The sequence below is a fragment of the Protopterus annectens genome, chromosome 13.part0 (genome assembly GCF_019279795.1).
Source record: "Protopterus annectens isolate FY-2018-M chromosome 13.part0, PAN1.0, whole genome shotgun sequence".
Lineage (NCBI taxonomy): Eukaryota > Metazoa > Chordata > Ceratodontiformes > Protopteridae > Protopterus > Protopterus annectens.
The window spans coordinates 698,382,689-698,405,242 of record NC_056747.1 but is presented as its reverse complement, the minus strand read 5'-3'; the positions used below and the strand labels follow the sequence as shown (position 1 = coordinate 698,405,242).

The window sequence follows — 22,554 nt, the reverse complement described above, 5'->3', positions numbered from 1 at the left end:
GATATGACCATTTTAGTACATAATGGGGCAAGTTCTTAAGAATTTTTTTGAATATCTCATTGAAGTGCGAGACAGCAGAGTCCAAGGGCACAGATTTTAGTCTCTTCCAGGATTTGATAAAGTGTGAGACTGTCCAAGTTTTTGAGTTACAAACTTGGTTGTAAATTACAAGTTAATCTTGGATACTGTAACTTCTAAGAGCTTAAGTAGGTTGATGGTCACTTAGGCTGCCCTAATTTTGGTGGGTTTATTAGTAAGAATCCAGTCTAAGGTTTATTGCCTACCAGTACTTTTGTTGACTCTAGAAATTGATGTAATTAACTGGGTAAAGACATATAGGTTTATGGACCCAGATATGCTGTTGCTAATAAAAAGCTGCCAGTCTAGATTTAGGTCTCCAAGTATTATTGTTTCATGTTGTATATGGCAGGATATCCAGTATAGGATATTTTCCACAGTGATAATATTTATCTGGTGAGATATTCATGACTACTAAACAAAGTGTTTTCCTATTACTGATTTTGAGTTGTGATACAAGTAGTTCTGCGTTATTAAATGCTGTACCATCTGTGCATTCACAGATGTTTTTTAGAGAATTCTTGTAGATGATAGCTATTCCACCTGCCTGCTTATTTCTCCTGTCAAGCCTAATTACACTGAAACCAGGTGGGATAATTTCACTGTCATTTATATCTTTTCAGCCATGTTTCTGTAGCTATGATTACTTCTGAGGAGTATGTGGCAATACAAGCATGTATGTCCCCGATTTTATTGCATATCCTTCCAATATTGATATTTAGGAAGAGAAGGCTGGAATTGGGGGACGAGAGAAAAAAAACAGAATGGTGGTTAGTGTGAGTTTTTTGCTGTTGTGTGGGGCCAGAGTTTGGGTGAATGTCTCCACTGACTTTTTTTTTGGAAGTTTTATGAAGGAAAATATGTGGCCAAATACATTTCTGCTTTAGTTTTATTGGATTTCATATGGTAACATACTTAGATTTAAGATACATACAATTAAAAAAAAAATTAAGAAGGTTTGTTGGTACAGCATGGGAGCTGTGGTGAATGACGGACCCGGTAACAGTCGGTATAGTGAGTGTGGGTTTGTAGGACTATTAATTATATTTATTTGGGAGGTATGGTAGTTGGTGAAGAGTGCTAATATGCTGACAAGGTACACTAACAGGGTTTGAGTCACAGTAATTTTACCTAATATGCAGGTTAGATGTTGATGATAATATTAGTTTGCACTGTAAAATGTTAATCGGCAAGTACAACTTCTATAAGGACAAGCCAGGCAGCAGCACTTTAAGTAATTGAGTCAGTGATGCTAACTGTAGGGCAACTAAGACTGGGTTATACTCCGATTATTTTGATGCAAATAAGATGGAAGGAAAAAGTGTTGGGGAGAGGTTGTGATATTTAAAATGTACAGTTAGAGTGGGGTATGTTAGAATCAGGGGTAGGGTTAGTGGAGCACAGTGAGCATGGGTGTAGCAAGCAAGGTCCAACCACTGAATCAGCAAAGTAATAGTGGTCAGAAAAACAGTCAAACTTTGGCTACAGCAAAAGGTAAAAAGGTTTCCAAAGATAGTTAACTACAAGAGCTGTACAATGTAAAACAGTAGCCAAGATGTGGAAAAGGAGAATTACACAAGCCCAGAAAGACCAAGCAGAGATTTACGTGTGGTTAAGAAGCAAAAGGGATAATTAGTAGGGCTCATAAAATATTGCACAATAACTATAGGAATCAAAGAAAGTCACAAAAGATTGGGAACAAAGATTAGATAAGCAATTCACAAAGAAACAATGGGAGGACATATGTATGGCTTCCAAATATGCAACAAAATCTAGAAGATTTACGATTTTTGCCTGGAAGTATTTGCAGACACATTTATACCCCAAGCAGACTCCACACAATTTTTTCCACAGGTAGGTGGCAAATGTAGGTGTAATGGGGAAGAAACAGGTACCTGGGAGCATATGCTCTCGTAATAATAATAATGAATTGGCAGACTTTAGAAATTCCCTACAGAGTATTCCTGCAGAAATAATGGGCAAGCAAATAAGTACAACCAAGTAAATTATTTTTTTTAGCGCTGGGATACAGGATCTGAATTGTCTAGCTTTAGTAAGACCTTGTTAAGTTTAATTCTAGTGGCTGCCAAAAAATAACAATTACTAGAAAATTGAAATCAAAGTCTAAAGCAGTTATAAGTAGTGAATATTATAAAAGAGCTAAAATAGCAGGAAGTGGGATCTTTAGTAAAGCATAGGGGTAAATTACATAAAACTGGAAATTATGGGAACAATACATACAGAAAAATGTTTTAGAGAAGGAATAAGGTTTAAGAGAAAGTAGGAATTAAACATTTTATGTAATGTTGCTTTGATTATATGATGTAGAATAATATATGGGATATATAATGTTTGTAAATGTGAACTCATCAATATGGTTTGATTATTTTATATAAATGTAAGTTTGCCTATGTCATAAGTGATAATTCAATAAACGTGTTAAAAAAAAAAAAAAGAAGAAGCAGGGTGACAGTGAACTCTCTCTTTCAGGAGCCAAGACTGACAATGTTACAAGGGTGCCAAGGACCTTTAAACCATTAAATTATAAGTATGGCCTGGTGACTGATCTTATTGGGGTGAGAGAGAAGTGACAGATTTCTTGCATATCACAAATGCAGGAAAGACCCTAGTATTAAAAGGAATCCCTCCATCACTAAAATGATGCTTGGGTATAAAGAAAAGACAACTAACTATGGCTAAGCACCTGGTGTCATTCTTGGGATATGGGGTGATGCAGTACGTGCCAGTGTATGTGTTGTTACAAAAACTCCTTTTAAGTGCCCTGTGAGCAAACCCTCAATACCTGGATTTTGTGCTTACCACTCATTAAGACCTGACAGAAACTGCAGAGCTGTATCAATATTTGTTACAGACCACATTACCTCAAGACAGATATCTAGAACGGTTACTATTATAATTTGGAGTTGAAATGCATGCAGATGAAAAATTTGAAATACAATGTTCGAATTTTCATCTGGTTGAACATCTCAATGTTCAAACGTTTATATCAGCGAACGTACTGTGCATTCGCTAATTTGAAGAATTGTACAGAGATTGCGGTATAGTGTGGTTAGGGAAATTCATCTCTTTCCTCACTGTACTGCGATCTCGGAGTTGGAATACATAGTTAGCAGGGGGTGTGGTGGGGGCTTTGCACCCCTGCAAAAATGTTATGCTCATAGGTAGGTACTAGGCTACTGGCCCTAGAGCCTATACAAGCCTAGCCAAAAAAGGTAGCCTGGCTTTCGCCACCCAAGAAAATTATTTTCCTGTGCCCCTGTCAAGAAGTGCCATAGAAGTCATCCCCAAGGGGAATTTCCTATTTCCCATCCCCCATCCAATCATCAAGATTTTTCTTGAAGAGTGCTAAAGAGGAATTTTGTTTGATATAGACAGGTAGTTTGTTCCAGAGTATGGGAAATCTCTGGGACAGCAATCTATCCCTCCAGCATTTTCTGTTTATTGTGGTGACAAGTTCAGGTCCCTAGAGCATGTAGCTCAAAGGGATTGGAATATCTTTATGTGGACCATGTTCAACAGCTCTGGGTTTGACATAGCTTTGTATGTTAGGCAGAGATCACCTCTGAGTAGGCGATATGCAACGGAGTAAACAAGTAGAAAACGGTAGGTGCCCAAAGCAAACTGATAATCCAAGCAAAACAGACACCAGGGATCCACAGGCACAAAACGTTTTTAATGACAGGAACCAGCACGAACAAATACCAACGTACAGCACACCAAAGCACTCCAATACAATTATCGTTTCCTTAAAATCTCATTTTCTTCAACAACTTCTTCAGATAACAGTTAGTTTCCCATCAAACCCCTAAATTTATAGGGTTACCAATTAATTGTCATCCAATGAAATTGGATTTAGTTAAATGAATGTTTAAAATTTATACATTGCAAATGTAAGTAGAATCAATATAAAAAATAAAGATGAAAAAGTGTGTTAGTACTTGTTTGAAAATTAGCTACAATTAAATCTTAGAGCATTAAATATATAAAACTAGTATAGATATAATAAAATATACATTTTATATAAAAATTAGAAATAACACAATTAAAAATTGTGGTGCGCATACGCCCTCTACAGGTTAATATTAGAATGCGCGTGTTATTTACAAATCAATATTATGATGAAAAAACATCTCAATAGAATTTTAAAAAATGTATATATGTATGAATAAATGAGAAACAATCAAATGATATTACATACAACCAAAAAACAGGTGTAGTTGTTCTTTATAACTTAGCAGATCTTAATTTAAGTACTGGACCCAGGGAAATCGTATCATTCAAACCTGGGAACCTCGTAGATTCTAGTACAATTTGCCAAAACAATTCCCTGTATTTTACCCGTGTCTCCCACATTCCTCCCCTAGGGTCAATTTCCACCACTTCAAAAACAAAAAACTGGTATTTAGCTTTTGTACAAATACAGGAGTGTTTGTACAATGCGTTACTATCTTTCTTGGTCCTAATGTCGTAAAGATGTTCACAGATCCTTTGTTTCAACTTTCTCTCACTTTTGCCAATATAAAAAGACCCACATTCTTTACATATCGATAAATATATAATTCCTTTGGTATTACAATTTACAAATGTATTTAAGTAAAGTTTATTTTTCCTTGCCTCTAGGTAGTAACGGAGTAAAGCTGGAGTTTGAGACGGTCTGCGTAGGGCATCTGTTTGAGACCAGTAATCCTCTTTGTGAGGTATTTCTGCGGCCTTTCCAGTTGTTGTAAATGTCTTGTGAGCTACATACCAAAAGGGGTGTTGTACTTTATAATGGGTCTAATGAGTAACAAGTAGAGGGGAACAATTACCTTTTTTTTTTCCTGGATGAGAAACCTTTTGTGATAAGGTGTGCCACGTAGAAGGATTTCCTGACTACTGTGGCAATGTGATTATCAAAAGGAGAGACTACTGTAAACCAGTGTCCCAAGGTCTCATCATACTTTTGGTGTTAAGTAGACTACCGCCTATGTGGTAGTTCATGGGTACAGAGTTTTTACCAAAGGGAATGACAATGCACTTTTTGGCATTGAGCTTGAGGCCATGGCTTTGACAAACCAAGCATCTGTCTCAGTGAGGCCCTTTTGAAGGATGTCCACATCATTAAGAGTTTCGATTATGGCTCCTAGTTTGCAGTCATCTGCGAACTTCATTAAGCAAAGATCTTCTGTGTTAGCCTGTACTTCAGAGAAGTAGCTACTAAACAGGAGAGGACCCAATACTGAACCCTGTGGTACTCCACTTGTCACCGGTCTGAAGTCAGATTTGGAGTCCGCTACTTTCACAGTGTGGATTCTGTCAGTGAGCCAGTTGTCAACCCATCTTGTGACATAGGGATTTATACCTAGTTTAGTGACTTTATCTATAATTCCAGAGTGGGAAATGGTATTGAAAGCCTTGGCGAGATCTAGATAGGCTGTGTAAACCACCTTAGCCTCGTCTACGGAGAAGTCTATCAGGTTTAGGAGACATGATCTGCCTTTTACAAACCCAAACAGGGTGGGGTCCAGAGTTTGGAGATTACCAATGTCTTTGTTTATAAGTTCCATGATGATACGTTCCATGACCTTGCAGACCAGGCTCATCAGGCTAATGGGACAGTAGTTCCCGGGGTCCGTGGTGGCTCCCCCTTTGTGGAGTGGGATAACCATCACAGTGCGCCACTCAGTGGGCACAAAGCCTAAGGTGAGGCTATGAGGGAACATGGTACTTAGGTGGGGTGCCAGTTTGTTCAGTAGTTCGTGTAGAACGCAGCCTCGGTTGTTGTCAGGACCCATGGATGCTGTGTTCTTGGCTTTGGATAGTGTGGTTTTTACCCGTACAGCCATGATTACAGGAACTTTGCACTCTTCCGGTATAGAGATGGGCCCTTTAGGGGGTGAGAGGGGGGTAAAGTTAGTACTGAACCTATCTGCCAGGATGTTGGCAATATCAGTTGATTCTGTATATTTAGTGCCATTGTGCTGTAACTCAGAGCAGATCTCAGTGTTGTCATTGAGACTGACATAGCTATAGAATGCTTTGTGGCTGTCTTTAGAATCAGTGGCAATTTTGTTTTTGTAACTAGCTTTGGAGGATTTTAAGAGGGATCTCAGCTTTTTACTGAGGCTGACCAGGGAGTTCCTCCGATCATGGGATTTTACTCTTTTTTGCAACAGTTTCTTTTTTCTGTTGTAGAGTTTGTTTATGGCAGGGGACCACCAGATTGGCTTCCTTTTTTTGGAGGACAGCATCTTGGTTCTGTTAGGGATAGCATGAACCATGTACTCGTGTAAGTGCTTATAAAGTCCATTTGTGTAGGATTGAACAGTCATACCTCTACTGTCCGCCTGCATGGGTGTCGTGAAGTTTGCCACTTCTGTCTTAAGAAGTGTGAAGTTGACTTTGGAGAAAACATTTACGGTGGTTTCACTAATAGGGGTGGGGGCGGGATGTGGATGCCTACGGTGATTAGCTTGTGGTCGGATCTGACCAACGAAGAACTGACCTCTGGTGTGGACCACTGGTCGCCCATGTTGGTAATGACCAAGTCTAGGATATTGCTGCCCCTGGTGGGGGTGTGGATAAGTTGATCCAAGGCATTGGAATTTATGAATTCCAGAAAACGTTGAGCAAAAGAGTTGATACATGAGTAGTTTTCCCAGTTAATGGTGGGGTAGTTGAAATCACCAATTATTAGGGTGTTGGGTTGTACCCTAATATTTTCCAGGGTATCAAGAAATGAGGAGTGAGAATCCTGTGGCATGGTGGGGGATCTGTAGCAAGCTACAATTTGGATTGTGGTCTTGCCCAGAGTTAGTTGCACTTGGATAATCTCCGATGCATTATAATGAGCAACTAGCCTGGAGGTGTGGATATCCTTAATGAATATGGACACGCCTCCACCTTTAGTGTTTCGGTGGCAAACAGGTGTAGTATGAATTATAGCCTGGTAATGCAGGGGTGCTCTCTGGAGCCTTGAACCAGGTTTGTCACTGCACAGATGTCAATGTTCTCCATTTTAAGACGTGCCTCGAGTGAGTGCATTTTGAGGTTTAGACTTCTAGCACTGAGTAGCATTACCCACAGATTTTGAGCTCACGTAAACTCCTATACCTAAAATCACCTGATGTGTTTGGAAATAATGTCGAATCTGCTGAATTCATTCAGCTGATTCGACATTCTGACTTGTTCTGTATTTTGACTTTCGAGGTTTGCTTTTGATATGTCGAACGGAAATTATTTTTCTGTTTGACATAGACAGTAAAGAATCTAGAACCCACATTAAACAGGATCAGCTATCAAATCATAGCATGCTACAGGACCCTTCTAGGTCTTAAAATACCACTATATATTCTTGAACATCTCTCCATACGAAGAACACTGTTATCCTACGTGATCTTAACGACCCATAGATAAACTAGGGGACCTATACTCAAATGTAGGACATGAACAAAAATTCTTAGATTTCATAAATAGGAACATCCTGGACCACATTTTAAATGAGCCAAATTGTCCTAATAAACTTAGCTTATGTATGCACCACCCTCAAGGTATCGTCCACACTGGTCAGGTTAAACCACAAACTAGTAACTTTCTCTGTCAAAATCACCAAACCAACAGAAGCAGATATCACAGAATTCAAGGACTTTAAATGTACAAATCTTCTGCTAGTCTATAATGAAGTCTTCAATTTCAAATATAATGGTAATACTTATAATGCTGATGTTGCAAATTTTACTTGCACTAGGACAAATATATTAATTTGGCAATCCCAAATACATTCAAGTGAATGAAGGTGTGTAAAGGGGTGTAAAAGCAAACCACTGTGGTAGTCTTCAAACAATAAACTACATAACAAAACAAAGAAACTCCTTAACATATATAGCAGAAGAAAGACACCCAAACTAAGAACATCAAACAGCTTGATTAAAAAACTGAAAAAGGGTATCAGAAAAAAAAAAAAAGAAGACATCCTAAGAACTCAAGACAAATACAGTTGCCAAAGATAACTACAAATCCTTTTTTAGTTATGTCACTAAAATAAGAAATGTTCAACATTGCTTCTTCATAAATGGTATTAACTACTCTTTCAGTGGATCTTGCCAACATACTAACAAACAAATTTAGTGCCAACTTCACTCCAGACATCCATCTCTATCCCACATATTCCAGATGGAATCAAGCCAAACAACCATCAGGACAGAAAATGTACTGAGGGTACTCTACAACATGAAAAATATCTCATCCTTGGAGCCTGACAATATACCCAGTTGCTTCATAAATAACACAAGACATGCACTGGCAGACCCACTCCTCAACCTCTTTACCATTAGCCAAGAAACTGGCTTTGTCCCACTGGTGTGGTGCACTGCTCAGCCTAATATGTCTGATATGCAAAGCCATGGAACATATCATAACTGACCTAATTACCTGTGATACCAAAAATGTTACCTGACTTCATACACTGCAGTTTAGCTTTGTCAAGTGTAGAGCCTTTCTAATGAATCATGTAAACTTCTTTGAGATGATTACTTAGGGCATTAGACTGTGGGCAATCTTTTCATACAGCACACCTTGACCTTTCACAGGCATTTAATACCATACCACATGCATATATAATATACTGACGTGTGTGGCCAGGTTGCTAGCCAAATGGCTTAGAACAGGATTCGCACAGTAACATTAGAGAGAGTGCATCCTCCAAGAGTGTGAAGGTGACTAATGGAGTTCATCAGGGATCTGTGCTAGGTCCACTGCTGTTTAGTATCTACTTCTTAGACCTTAATTTATAAAGTGAGGATCACTGGTTAACAAAGTTTGCAGATTACTGTAAGCTAGGAGACATCAAAGTACCCTAGTGACATGCAGGCAACTCCAACATCAGCTTACACTTGGCAAACACCTGAAGTACAAAAACTGGCTCAAACTCAATGCCATAAGGTGCAACATTGTAGAATTTGGTAACAGTCCCTAGCTGCAGTTTACATGACAGATAATACACCACTTCAAAATACAGAGGCAGTGACAGACCTAGACACTTGGATGGATGGCTCCTCGTATTTGATCACTGCATTGCAATGGTGGTTAGCTCACAACAAAAGGCATTTCTTCCAGATCAAAAGAAGTCCTCGCCTCCTTTTACTCTGTACTTAGACCCATCACTAAATACATTACAGAAGTTATGAAGCACATTAAACAACTGGGAAAACCCCAAAGGTTTTGGTACTAAAAAAAATGATAGGCTTAAAAGACCTAAATTACCAAGACAGACTACAGACTTCATGTTAATACTCTGTTTCAAAGAGAGTCCTTAGAAGTGATTTATGCCTTGCTTATAAGGCTAAGAGATCCAGCAGTCTAACAACTCCTATAGTTCTGTAAATCATACCTAACCCTTAGGCTAGAGATCTACATCTACTTCAACAAATAAATAAAACAAGGCAGAGGGACAGATTTGCCACACAGCTCCTGTTCCTTTCTCTGGAATAAACCTCCTCTCCAAGTTAAGCAGTATGACACACTGTCTGCCTTTAAAAAGGAACTGGAACTGGATAATCAGATGTGTATTCATAACTTCACCTCTGATATGACTGGCCTGGCCCTCCACGAGAAGGGAGGCAAAGGCCAACAATGGGCATTTCCGAGGTGGAAATAGCCTTGTGGCTTAGTCACCTTCTTAACTCCTATGACCCTAACAGATTGGTTCACTACATTATGCTCGTTTCTTACTAGAATATGCTGCAGTTATCCTACAACCCTTATTATGATAAATGCAGGTACTAGAAAAAGAATGAATGCATACGACCATATAAGGGGCAAGACAGATTTAACAGTCCAGCAAAGAGCAACACTCCCAACATTCACAAAAATGTATACTCAGTAGATCTGCATTCATTACAACTCTAATGTGAATTATATCCTAGGCTGGGTAAGGGAATTCCAGTGCCTATCACCACATTCAAGAGGCGTCAGGCAAAGACACAGTTAATCTAATTAAGATTTGTTAATTGGGTGGACCAATTTCAGCCATGGCCCAAGCCAAAAACACAACCTACTGCAAATACAACAGACATATCAAATTTCAAAATCTACCACATCCATAACTTGGATCACAACAATACAAATAAAAAGTGCATGTTAAAACTGCCAGTACAGTGAATAAACAAGCTGAGTAAATTTTATTTACAGTAGTAAACCCTGGGAATAAAATTAAATGAAAAATTAATTTAGTCACCACAATCAGGTTTGGGTTTGCTTGACAGGTGTATTTACATACATGAAGAAATATACACACAAATGCTTGCATAAATGTATACAAAAACATATTACGTTCACACAGGGTAGTTGAAAATGAGCATCAATTCTAGATGCAATGTCAGTATATTGCAGGACACACACACACAAACTCAGGCCTGCACCTTGAAGATTGACATTTCCAACATTTTCTAGTATTCCTATCCCCTGAAACATTGCCAATTAAGAAATTCACACTATCCATTAGTGCAACCATACCCGCACTATGCATTTCTCATTAATTCCGTCTGTATAGGGGGCTGCCACTCATTTAATCCCTTTCGCTTTAGGCTAGCTAGGCATGGTTAAGAGGACAGTAAGCCCCAACAGTAAAAATGATAAATATGGTGTGCAGGTATGGCTGATCCTCTATGCACATTCTAAAGCACAATGAACCACCAATATATTTCACTCTAGCCATCATATATTCATAAGAAAAGAACCAGCTGCAAACACTGGATGATTTTTTTTTTTAGCAATTTTTCATCTTGTATAAAAACTGACGGTGTCAACACAAATGGGCCACCAATGGGAATGCACATCACTACTTTGTTACATTACAGTACACATCTGATTAAACAAACTTTGTTTAGAAAACCTTACGGTAACACAGGTTATTTAGTATGCAGATGGATGAACTTTTCATAGGAAAATGGATGACAAAATCAGACATCATAAAAAGAGGTACACCCAATGTGAATAGTTTTTAACTAGGAGTGGTGTCTCTTCTGTAGCAAACCACCATATCAAGCAATGGTTCTGACATAATTATCAACATCCCTTTTCCCCATTTTCACATGTGGATGGAGAGTCACAACTATGTATTTACTTCCGTTTTGGTAACTAGGCAAGTAGAATGGTCGGCAGATCCTTTTCACAGCCCAGGCCACTACAACAAAACTAAACCTGCATATCAAGTAACAATTCTGAATACAAATAGTACTTAAATTTCAAAGAGCAAATGATACATTGCAGAGTTTACATGAACAATAACAAAATATTTGCACAAGCATGCAAGGTATTTACATCAATCACAAAGGCACTAAGTTAAATCCTTCACAGTTAAGGCTAAATAAGTGAAAATATTACGAGATTATATCAGAATTTAGTTGACACATTCTAACCATTATTTGTGAAGCAATTACAGAAAAAATTTCTTTGATACAAACCAAGAAGAAACTTCACAGTGTGAAGGGTGTGATGTTCATGTCCTGAATTATGTTATGCACTTAGTTCACTTAATAAAAATCGAACTGCAAAATATAACTATAAAATATGTGCTACAAAATAATCAAATAGAAAATAGTAGGTAGTCCACAATTGAGATGAAATTGGAATATCCTTTACTGAAACACACAAAAACAAGTGATCCTGAGTATAATGAAAAGCATCAAAAACATTTCTTACGTATAATCAAGTTGTTTGGAGCAAAAGAGTAGTTACAGAAGGTGGCACTTTTAAGAGCAATAAACGCAATCAAAATCATTCCTTTAGCCAAGTCCCCCTTCCCCCTTAACACCATAGTGTAATCAGGGACTGTGGTAACTAAAACTGAATCTAGAAAGCTAGAGACAAATTACAATCTAAGACCAGTTTATTACACTTTGTATAGGCTAACCAACTAATCAACTCCTCTGACACATCCCATTTCTCACTAATCAAGTCCTTTGATACATGCCATTTCTCTCTACCCAGAGACACAATTCTGCCTTCTTCGATAAGTCAGTTCCAGCTGTCTAAGGTCTTCCTTCACACACTCCAATAATCTCTTGGATGGAAGCCCTTGTCTCTTATCTTCTTCCTGTCTCTCCAAACCTGCTTTATCAAATCATCTACTTTCTTATACAGGTCACCAAACCAATCTAATGGCCATGACTTTCTCAGAAGCTAAAACTACTTTGGCTTTACTGATATCCTTCCTTCATCTGTCCCACAGTTTGCACATTACTGTTTGTTGTGGGCACTTCATCTCCCCCACTTCAAAACTACTCAGCTGCTCTGCCTTTGCTGTCCAGGTTTCAGTGGCATACAGAAGCACTGGTCACACTGATGTTTTATTCCTCAACTTTTTTGGAATTCATCTGTCACACACGACACCGGACACTTTGTGCCAGTTGGCTGCTGCATCTCTAATTCTATCTTTGACTTCCTCATTAAGACTTCCCTTCTCCTCGACCTAACCTTTCAGATACTCAAGGCAAAGCTCTCACCCTACTTTTATTTTAGGTTTCTTCTAATTTCTCTTGTTTGGTCAATTTCATTCCAGTCCCCTATCATTCGCTGAAGCTTCTGTTCAGAATCTACTTGTAGTGCCACATCACATACAAGCAGCACATCCACTCCCATTTGAAACCCTACAGTGAGTCTGTACACTATCTGTACTTTTGTCATTGGGCTCCTGTACATAATCTGTACTAATTCTACCAATATTTCCACGACTTTTAACCACTGCAGGAATGCCCGTATATGTTACATATCAGCTTTGTTATACATAATAGTAAATTACCTATATGGCTCTAAAAATAACAAATCAAAAGACCTTGACAAATGAAGCCGACGATGCCAGCGTGATGGGAAGTATTAAAAAAAAAAAAGTTTATGCACATTAAAGAGGGTGCTACAAAGTATAAAGTGAGCAAGCTACCAGAAAAAATTGACAGTACAAGTATTGGGTTACCACCTGTCTCACTTTGTGAAAGGCAGCCCCTCTTTGGGCAGTTGGGTCCTGCAAAAACATTGAAAAAATGGCTTATGTCCTGAGATTTTAGGACAAAAATATTTCCGATATTTTCTTTAATGGTTGCATAAAACAGTTATTTTGTATCGGGAACACATAAATGTTATAAAAAACAGAATACGGAAACTAATATTTTACAAGAATAACCTTTTATTTTGACAAAAAAGTGAAGTTCTGTCTTTTGTACTGGCTGTGGGTATGTTTTGCCCTACAAAATCTGACATTTCTACGAAAAAAAAATGTCCCACTTTGGGCATTTGAAAAGGTGGCAACCCTAAAGTAGAAAAGTTAAACAAGAGAATCAAAATAATAAAAAAGTAATAACAGGAAACACAAACGGCTAATACCTTCACTTCTTGACAGTTAACATTTCAACAAACAAAAGAAAGAGAGAGAGAAAGAAGCAATGATTCAATATGTTTATCACATTGGGGTTTTTTTCACACATTATTTTTAACGAGCTGTCCTTGCCACAGTTTACCCTTCTTCTGCAAGAAGGCGTGCAGAATCCGCAGCGCCTTAAACGATATAAGAACCGGTCCTTCTTTTTTCAAAGCTGAGTCTATCTCCTTTCGTACATCCCTATGCAAGTTGGTCTTGTCTTCCCATTCCCTATCGGGTAACAATGCTGACAATCGCTGAATAAATGCCTCTCCCATACAGAATGAAGTCGCCATTTTGTCTACATTAATCAGCTGATTACAGAAAAACGCCTGCTGGGTAAAAGTAAAAATGTTCCATAACCTTTCCAATAGACATGCGGGAGGGTTTGTTTACATACGGGTAATGAAAGCTCTTTTACACCAGGATATTTTCGATGGATTAAAAATCTTACAACTTGTTTTTCTGCGATAGTAAACATTTCTTAATAAAATTAATTATTAAACTTCAAAGAATAATTGGCCAATGTTGTACTGTACTGGCTCACACTTTTAAAATGTGCATATCTAAGTTATATAAAATGTTAAGTATTCCAGTTCTCAGTTTCAGAAATCTTTTCATTAAGATATTATATGCACCTTGTCATGGAGAATAGTAATACAGGAAGGCAGAAGTCTTTAACCAACAATGATAATAATCATACAATACAACTGAGGATACCACGTTTTATAACAAATGTGTATGCACGTTTCTCTTTTTCACTTTCTCTGTTTCTTCCTGTGTGTGTGTGTGTGTGTGTGTGTGTGTGTGTGTGTGTGTGTGTATACATATCACACACACAAACGTATGCATACACCTGTTTGTTTGTTTTCCCCATAGGTTCATAAAGTAGTACTAGGCTAACTACCATTGTGGGCCATTTTAAGCCTAGCTAGTTATCCCATCTGAGAATTAAACCATACACCTTGTGCTTGTAAGGCAATCACCTTAACCATTTTGCCAAACTCCCACCCAAAAATAAATGAATTAAATAAAAATGTTTTATTAATTTCACACAATAACAGTACAGTAACAAGACAAAAAAACAAACTATATACAATGTCCATAGCAATAAAAAAAAGCAATATACATAGGAGAACACTTAATATTTCTGTAACAGATTAGACAATTTTGTCCAAGCAATTAAATGATGAGTTATGTTGTTAGTCCTTACTTTTATAGTAACAGTCTCATTCTTACAAATGTATTTCACAAGATGAATAAACTCAGCTTTAAAGACAGGAGTAGAATCGGATTTCCAAATTTTAGTAACAATTTTCCTTGCTAGAAAGGCTAGGCCATAGTAAAAATGTTTGGTTTTTAGGAATGACTTCAGGAACAGGAACATTGAAAAGGATAAGGGAGTCAGAAATGACCCATGATCTTTTGCACTATAAACAGCTCAGAAACCAAGTTAAAAAATATCTCTTAAGGACAAACAAACAAATAGGAAAAATAACCCTAAACAATTCAGGTCTTCTATTAATAATCTTATGAACCCAAGAACTAAATCTAATCCATGTCCATACCCCAACAAACCCCTTGAAGAAATTCCAAGTATTTTCAATTCATTTTTCATTGACACTATTGCTAATATCACTGCTACTTTCTTCCTTCCTCTCCCCAGTAATTCTCTTTCCACATCCCCTTCCCCTCCTTACAGCCCTCACTGAAACTCTGCCATCTCTTCAAATAAACCACCCCATGCCTCACCAACTACTCCCCCTACCTCTACTTATAGCTTTCAACAGGCCCAACAACCTCTTTTCAATTTCTCTCCTATTCCCATCTCTTTGATTAAAAAACTTCCCATTAACCTAAAGCCATGCTCCTCATCTGCTGACAGTATCCCTGCCAAGTTTCTAAACCTTGCTGCAAACTCAGTCGCCTATCCTGTTAGCATTCTGATAAACAGATCTATTCAAGAATCATACATCCCTAGCCCCTGGAAAAAAAACATTATCCTGCCACTTCACAAAGGCAGCTCCTCCACTGACATCTCTAATTTTCGTCCCATAGTTATTCTTTCCTCTCTCTCTCCAAAATCTTAGAAAAATGTGTGCAAAAACAACTCCTTGACTGCCTTCTAAAATACAATATTCTTTCTCCTACTCAGCATGGGTTCCGTCCAGGACACAGTACTTCCACTGCACTGATCTCCTTCCTAGACACAGTCAATAAGGCTCAGGACTCAGGAAACATTGTATCTGCCCTGTTTTTGGATTTATCTAAAGGTTTTGATACCACTCTCACCCTATCCTCCTCTCCCAACTCTGTAGCATAGGATAAGCAAAAATATTATCAGTGCGTATTGAATGTCCAGATGGAAACCGAGGATCATGAAAAAACATATACGAACTGGACAACCACGACAGGAAACACAGCTTTAATGCAGTTAAAAACTTCTGATAGAATAAATTCCAGATAAAACAGGACAAGCGCTTTTGCATAAGCTTCTTCAGGTCATATAAAACTTTTAAAACCATAGTATTTTTAAACTAAAACCAGACCAATCAAAAACACAGAAAAATTGCATCAAAAAAGTGACATTGTGTGCAATATTTAAATATTTAAACAGCATTTAAAGCAATCATCACTAACTTCTATGTATCTTAATCTTAAGTTTCCGTCCTTTTAGGACGGGTTTAATATAACCTGACAATTAAAACCTGGATACTTAAAAGCTTGCATTCTAAGGAGCCACTTCAACTCCACCTGCTCCAGGTAATTATTACAATCACCACCCCTCACATTTTTAAAAACATGTTGTAACACCCTGAAAGAGAAATGATGTCCAGGACATTCTAACTGATGTTTTCCCAAGGTATTTTTAATGTCTCCCTTCCTCATTTCTAATAGATGTTTATGTACCCTATCCCTCAGACAATGGGTGGTTTTCCCCACGTAGAAAAAGGGACACATATCACAGGTCACCAGATATACATCAACTTTTAAGTGGACATAATGGAAATGGTCCTTAAAAATAATTTTTTGAGTTTTGAAGGGGAAAGTTTTCATCAAACAGCAGGAGTAGCAATGGGGGCTAAATGTGCCCCCATTTTTGCTAACCTAGTACTCTTGGAATGGGAGAAAAAATCCCCTTACATGAACAAAATAAAATTATACAGCCGTTTTTTGGATGACATTTTAATTTTGTGGCTAGGAAGTGAAAATGAAGCATCTGATTTTGTACAATTTTTGAATAATACAAGTACCTTCTTTAAATTTACATATCTATGGAAAATGAATGAGATTGAGTTCTTAGACATTCATTTGTCGATAGACAGAGAAATGAATTTATTAGACAGTAACATTTTTAGAAAACAAACTTTTGTGCATACCTTACTCCATTATGATAGCTGTCATCCATTACATCAAAGAAAAAGTGTAGTGAAGGGACAAATGGTAAGGCTTTCCCGTTTGGTGAGTGATGACACTGTATTTAATAGGGAGTTATATAAGCTGACTGGCATGTTTATTGAAAGCGGGTACCCTTTAAAATTGTCATTGAACACCAAACAAGAAATTTTGATCAAGAGGGGTACCTCTTTTCTTCCTATTATAAAGAACAGTGGTCAACAGTTTCACAATAACATCAAAGGTTTTGAAGGAAATAAATTGGTGTTAAGGCACAATGACCAGACTCAAGTTGTATTACCTACTATTAATATAAATTGGGAGATTTGTTTTGGAGCAGAAACAAAGGAGAAATTAGGTCCAAAACCTCAAGTAGTTTACAGTAGGGGGAAGAATATCAAGAAAATTCTGGAAGGTTATAGAAAACAGGTTTACAAATCTTTAATGTCGAAATGTGCTAGCTGTAGGTACTGTAAATTCATTAATGATGAACCACATGTTTCCGTTAAAAGATATCCATATTCTTTGAAATGTCCAGGGAGATGCAATTGCAACACCTCTATGGTTGTATATTTATATTTAGCCACCTGTACAGCATGCCCTGAATTCTATGTTGGAAAAACTATATGTAGGTTAAAAGATAGAATAGGGGAACATTTAAGGTCGATCAGAAACAAAGACAGACACAATGCTTTATTCCTTCACAGTACAAAATATGTAAACTTTAAGAGATTTATCTTTTTTGTAATAAACAGGATTTTCCCAAATATGAGGGGAGGTGATGATAGACTTGAAGTGGAAATAAGAGAGGTGATATGGCAGCTTAGGCTCAACTCTGCTATGCTACCAGGCTTGAATGACAGTATTTCTTTAGCTTCAATATTAAAACAAAAAGCTCTGGAGATTTAAAGTTGTAAGAAATATGTCAATATAAATGTTTGTTTTTTAATATTTTTAAAGCTTTGAAAGAAAACAATACATTAGTTTTTTATGGTTGTGGTATGAATTGTACCAATAATGGTTACTAACCAAGTTCTAATGTTGTAGGAGTGTAGTTGTTCCTTTAAATGTTGTCCATTTTTGTTAATTGAATGCAACACAAGTAATGTTTATTGGTTGTTGGAAGAGGCTATTTTTTATTTAAATTATTGTTTAATATTTCCAAATGACTCTAGTGAAGCCTATCTTGGTGAAAGCACTTAGTCACTTGGATTTTTTTATTGTGATTAAACTAGTGACACATTACTACTTCTGGAGTTGGCAATTTTTTATTTTTTTTATTTGAGTTCAGTGACATTCTTGTTTTACAAGAGTTGTTTTATATTTAATATGTTCCCAGTTATCTTTTTTCTTCCCCATCACACCTCCAACATTTGCCATCTACCTGAGGAAAAAAATATTTTGAGTCTGCTTGGGGTATAAAATTATCTATGCAAACAATTCCAAGCAAAAATCCAAAATCTTCTAGACTTTATTGTTTATTCTGGAGCCATGCATATGTCCTCCCATTGTTTCCTTGTGAACTGCATATCCAGTCTATCTTCCCAATCTTTCTAACCTTCTGTGATTGATTCATGTAGTTATTATGCAATATTTTATGTGCCTACTAATTATCCATTTTTAACAGCAACTTATTTGTATATTCAACTAAAAACTCCACCAAAGCAAGTCTTTCATGTAGGATTCCCCCATCCCTTTCACTTTGCTTATACTCTGATATCTATCCCTGAAACTGAAGGGAGTCTTTCACCTGCAGTCCAAATGTCTTCTTGTTCTCTTCTCATTGTACTACCCTTTTCCCTCTAGTTATTTGCTCCCAATACCTTGGTTCCTAAGCCATTTTTTTCCAGTAAATTCTAGCCTCCTCATGCCTGTTCTCTGTACCCTTAATTGCAGTCATCCCTATTGGCAGAATCTCCTTTCTCTATTCTGGTGTTGGGTTACCTCTTAGAATACTCTCTGCTACTTTATGAACATAATATTCTGTACGGTTTTATTCTGAAGAAGTTCTGAATGACACAGGACAAAAGTGCTAAATATATTCTTTTGGTTGAAGTATTGGGTGTTTTTTTGGCAGTCTTTTCACCTTTGGCAGTGTTTTCTTATGTCTTGTTTGGCCATTGGTATGCTGGTTGTTTTTACATATTCTGTACGGCTGTTATTCTCCTTAAGGATCTGTATCCAAATTCCCACTCTCTCCTTATTCCTTGAATTTCCCCCCAATTCATCGTCATCCATTTCCACTTTGAATTATAGCTTTCTGCTTGGGTTATGTATATCAGCCTTTGCAGTGCATCTCTAAAATATCCCTTCAAATCAAATAATCCTATACCACCTACCACCTTATTCTATTAGAACAATCAGCTTATCTCACTTGACCCTTGCAGTATTACCCTCCCAGATAAAGTCCTTCAACATTTTATTAATTACTGTCTTCAACTTCTCTGGTTGATAAAAATAATACTGACTTGGATATAAAACTAAAGGGACTATAAAGATTTTCACTGCCTATATATTGCTGTCTATATCCATACAAAAAGCTTCCAGTTATTTAGTGGTTGTATTATCTTTTGTTTAGTATCTTTCCACATATCCTTATGTGAAGGCTGCCGGCCTAGCTAAAATTTTGTAGATAATTCTATGTCATTGTAAATATTAATATAATCCACAGGCTTGTTTTACAAATGTAAAGAAAACTAAATGTAAGAAAACTGTGTTATATGCTGAACTTCAAAATGTAAACACAGTGCACCCTGCTGGAAGAAAGCTGTTAAGTAAAGAATTACAACTGTGTTTGATCTCAAGCTCAGAGACAGGATGTCTGGGCTAGTAAATTATTTCTATTGTTATTAAGACAGAGATAATTGCTAGATTTTACATGTAAAAGTATCTTGTATTGCTGTGGCTTCCTGGCCAGGTGCAGCTTACAAATAAATGTATATTTTGAGTTTCTGTTAGCCTGGGAGGTGATAAAAATGATGTAATGTGAAATGACTCAGCAGTACTGGGTATCATCAATTCAAGACTTTCTCGGATAGAAAGATTGAGCATTTTGTATTTTGTCTGAAGCTGACAACAACTCACCAGCACTTTGCCTTGTAAGTAAAGTTTTTTAGGACATAGTTTCTCTTAGAGTTAGATATGAATTTAGCCAGATTAGTCTAGCTGTTTTCTATATTTATGTCAGACTATTCTACAATATTGTTTTAAAGTTGCTGTGATTTCTGAACTCTTGATTAGCACTGTGTTGAACTGATGAGATTTGTCTTGTGTTTTTATTATTTATTGTTAAATATTTTTAAACCTTTCAACTGTGGCTGTTTTGTGTAGAGATAATTTAAGCTCTTAGAGAGTACATTGCATGTATTTCATAATACTGTCCAAGCCACTCCAATAGTATTGCTGTTTGGCACATTTATTATTTGGATAACAGTAATATTACACAGTGAAATTAGTCACCCTTTGGGAAGGGCCTTATAGTAGATGATAATAGTGGTTGGTGGCAGTTATACTACCTTATAGTCTGGGCAGAAAGGGGGCATAGCTGGAGGACCTGTGCCAGCTTTCTCCAGGAGTGTCTGTGTGTTTGTATCTAAATCAAATCTTAAAGTGTGTGTGTCAGCTACTTGAGCGGGGACATGAAGTACTGGATTGACAGAGAGGGTGCTGGAGGTTTTAGCTTGAGCACTAGACTGAGATCTGGACCCTGTAGCTGTGCCAGTGGGGAGTCTTATTGGAGATCTGAAGAGAAAGGAAGAAACCAGCCCCAGACTGACTATGATCTCTGTGTGCTCTTAAGGGAAATTGTACTTTACTGTGTGTGTACTTGTTATCCCCCTAATGTGCATGCCCCTCGCTGGTGCTAGTGGTGAGGATTGAGGCTCCCTGATTACTGGGCCAGTGCACAGGCATCATACCTTATATGCCATGACAGAATCCTTTCTAATCCATACTCATAATTACCATATTTTGGCCTTGATAGTATTCTCTGAAGTTTTAAAATATCTTTGTCAGCACATAAGTTATCACTCCTTGTTGTCTTCTTTTAATTTTAAGTACCCCCCTCTCTGTTTCTCTCTGCCTCAATCTGACTGATAACATTTAGTTGCTTTGGGTTTATACTAAAGAATACCCTTTCTGCTGCCACTTTTTATTCCAGATCCTATTGTCCTCTGATTTTTGCAGATTTTTTTTTTATTTCTCTTTGTGTTTCTCTCCCTTCCTTCTAGCTTTCATTGTCTCTTCCCTTTTTGTTTTTCTGTGAATTCCTTCATCATCAGATCCCTTTTCATCTGCTTCTATTTGTCTTTCTCTTGTGTATACCTTCTTAGCTGTTCTTTTAGGTTGCTCTTCTTCTCAACCCATTTTTGTCCTGTGAATAGCCTACCTTCCCCCAACTAATTTCTTCTTAAAAACAAAGCTGTCCTTCTATTCTGTAGCAGACTCTCCAGATCACAACTCCAGTTGTCTAGGACTTAATGTCTACCTACAGGTAGGGTGAAATTTAATTGCTTGCTTTGCTTTTATCCTGCATTATCTATCCTCTAGTCCTTACTTTTGGGTGTACTTTAGCTTATTGAAGGCTGATATCCCAAAGTATAGCTTCTCAACCACACAATATTGCCTTTTTCGCTAGACATTTGCACTTGTAAAGTGAGTATAGCCATGTTGAAAACTTGTATAAAGTGCTGCAGTCCCTGCCCCCTTAATCTGGGGGCTGTGCCCCTTCTTTCCTGATATCTAAACTATCTTTGTGGTCACATTACCTTTGAGGTAAGGGAATAAATGCTTTATTCCTTTCTCTGAGTTGATGGGATCTCATAGTTAGTATACTTAGAGATCAAGGATGTGGGACAGAGTTCTCAAATCAGGGGTGCAAGAGTTGCAGCCATATTGCAATTTTTTTGTATTATTCTAATAATGTATTCCATGAAACCATAATTCAGCACCTATCCCACATCCATCTACTAAGCAGAGGTAATGTTGTTAGCAGTAAGCTGATGCTGGAAAATTGTAATCAGTAAGCCAAATGTTGACTCACATTTTGTGTAACTGCTTTCATTCAATTCAGGGTCATGGGGCCCAAACAGCATTTGCAAAATGGGGGGATGGAGACACACACACACTCACAAACACACACACATGCATGCGCGTGCACACACACACACACACACACACACACACACACACACACACACACACACAGTGTGGACAAAAAAAAAGACAGCCTGTCAGAAACCCATGCTTATTATGTGGAGAGCATGCAAACATGTTTAAAGGAAAATTCCACCTTCTCCTACAGTCAAATTCAACTCTTAGATTGCATTTCTTCCTACAATATGGTACCCCCTCACACTGGGGGGTGTGGTGGTGAAGACCCCACCTAGTTTCCTTTAAAAGAAGAAAATAACACAAAAAGTACAGATTTTAATCGAACGTAGATGGGGGGTTTCCCCCCCGACCCCCCTAACTATATATACCAACTCCAGGATTGTACGACATTGGGGAGGGGGACAAATCCCTGTTATTTGCCTTGAATACTGGTTTTCGATTAAATGAAATTTCAATCAAATGGGTTTAGGTCAAATGAAATTTCGATCATATGAAGTAGACCCCATATATATATATACATACATATATATATATATATATATATATATATATATATA

At 37.4% G+C, this 22,554-nt stretch overlaps 1 protein-coding gene across 2 annotated transcripts in view; it reads right to left on the bottom strand.

Annotated features, from left to right (window-relative positions):
• TMEM199 (transmembrane protein 199) overlaps nucleotides 1-13,822 on the bottom strand; it is a 284,878-nt gene extending 271,056 nt beyond the window's left edge. Inside the window, exon 1 of one of the 2 annotated variants that reach the window (XM_044054382.1) lies at nucleotides 13,590-13,822. In XM_044054382.1, the coding sequence (XP_043910317.1) occupies nucleotides 13,590-13,785 (196 nt within the window). In that variant the 5' untranslated portion in view covers nucleotides 13,786-13,822. The remainder of the gene's footprint in view (nucleotides 1-13,589) is intronic. The other variant, XM_044054381.1, reaches the window with a different exon arrangement.
• Nucleotides 13,823-22,554: the final 8,732 nt, after the last annotated feature.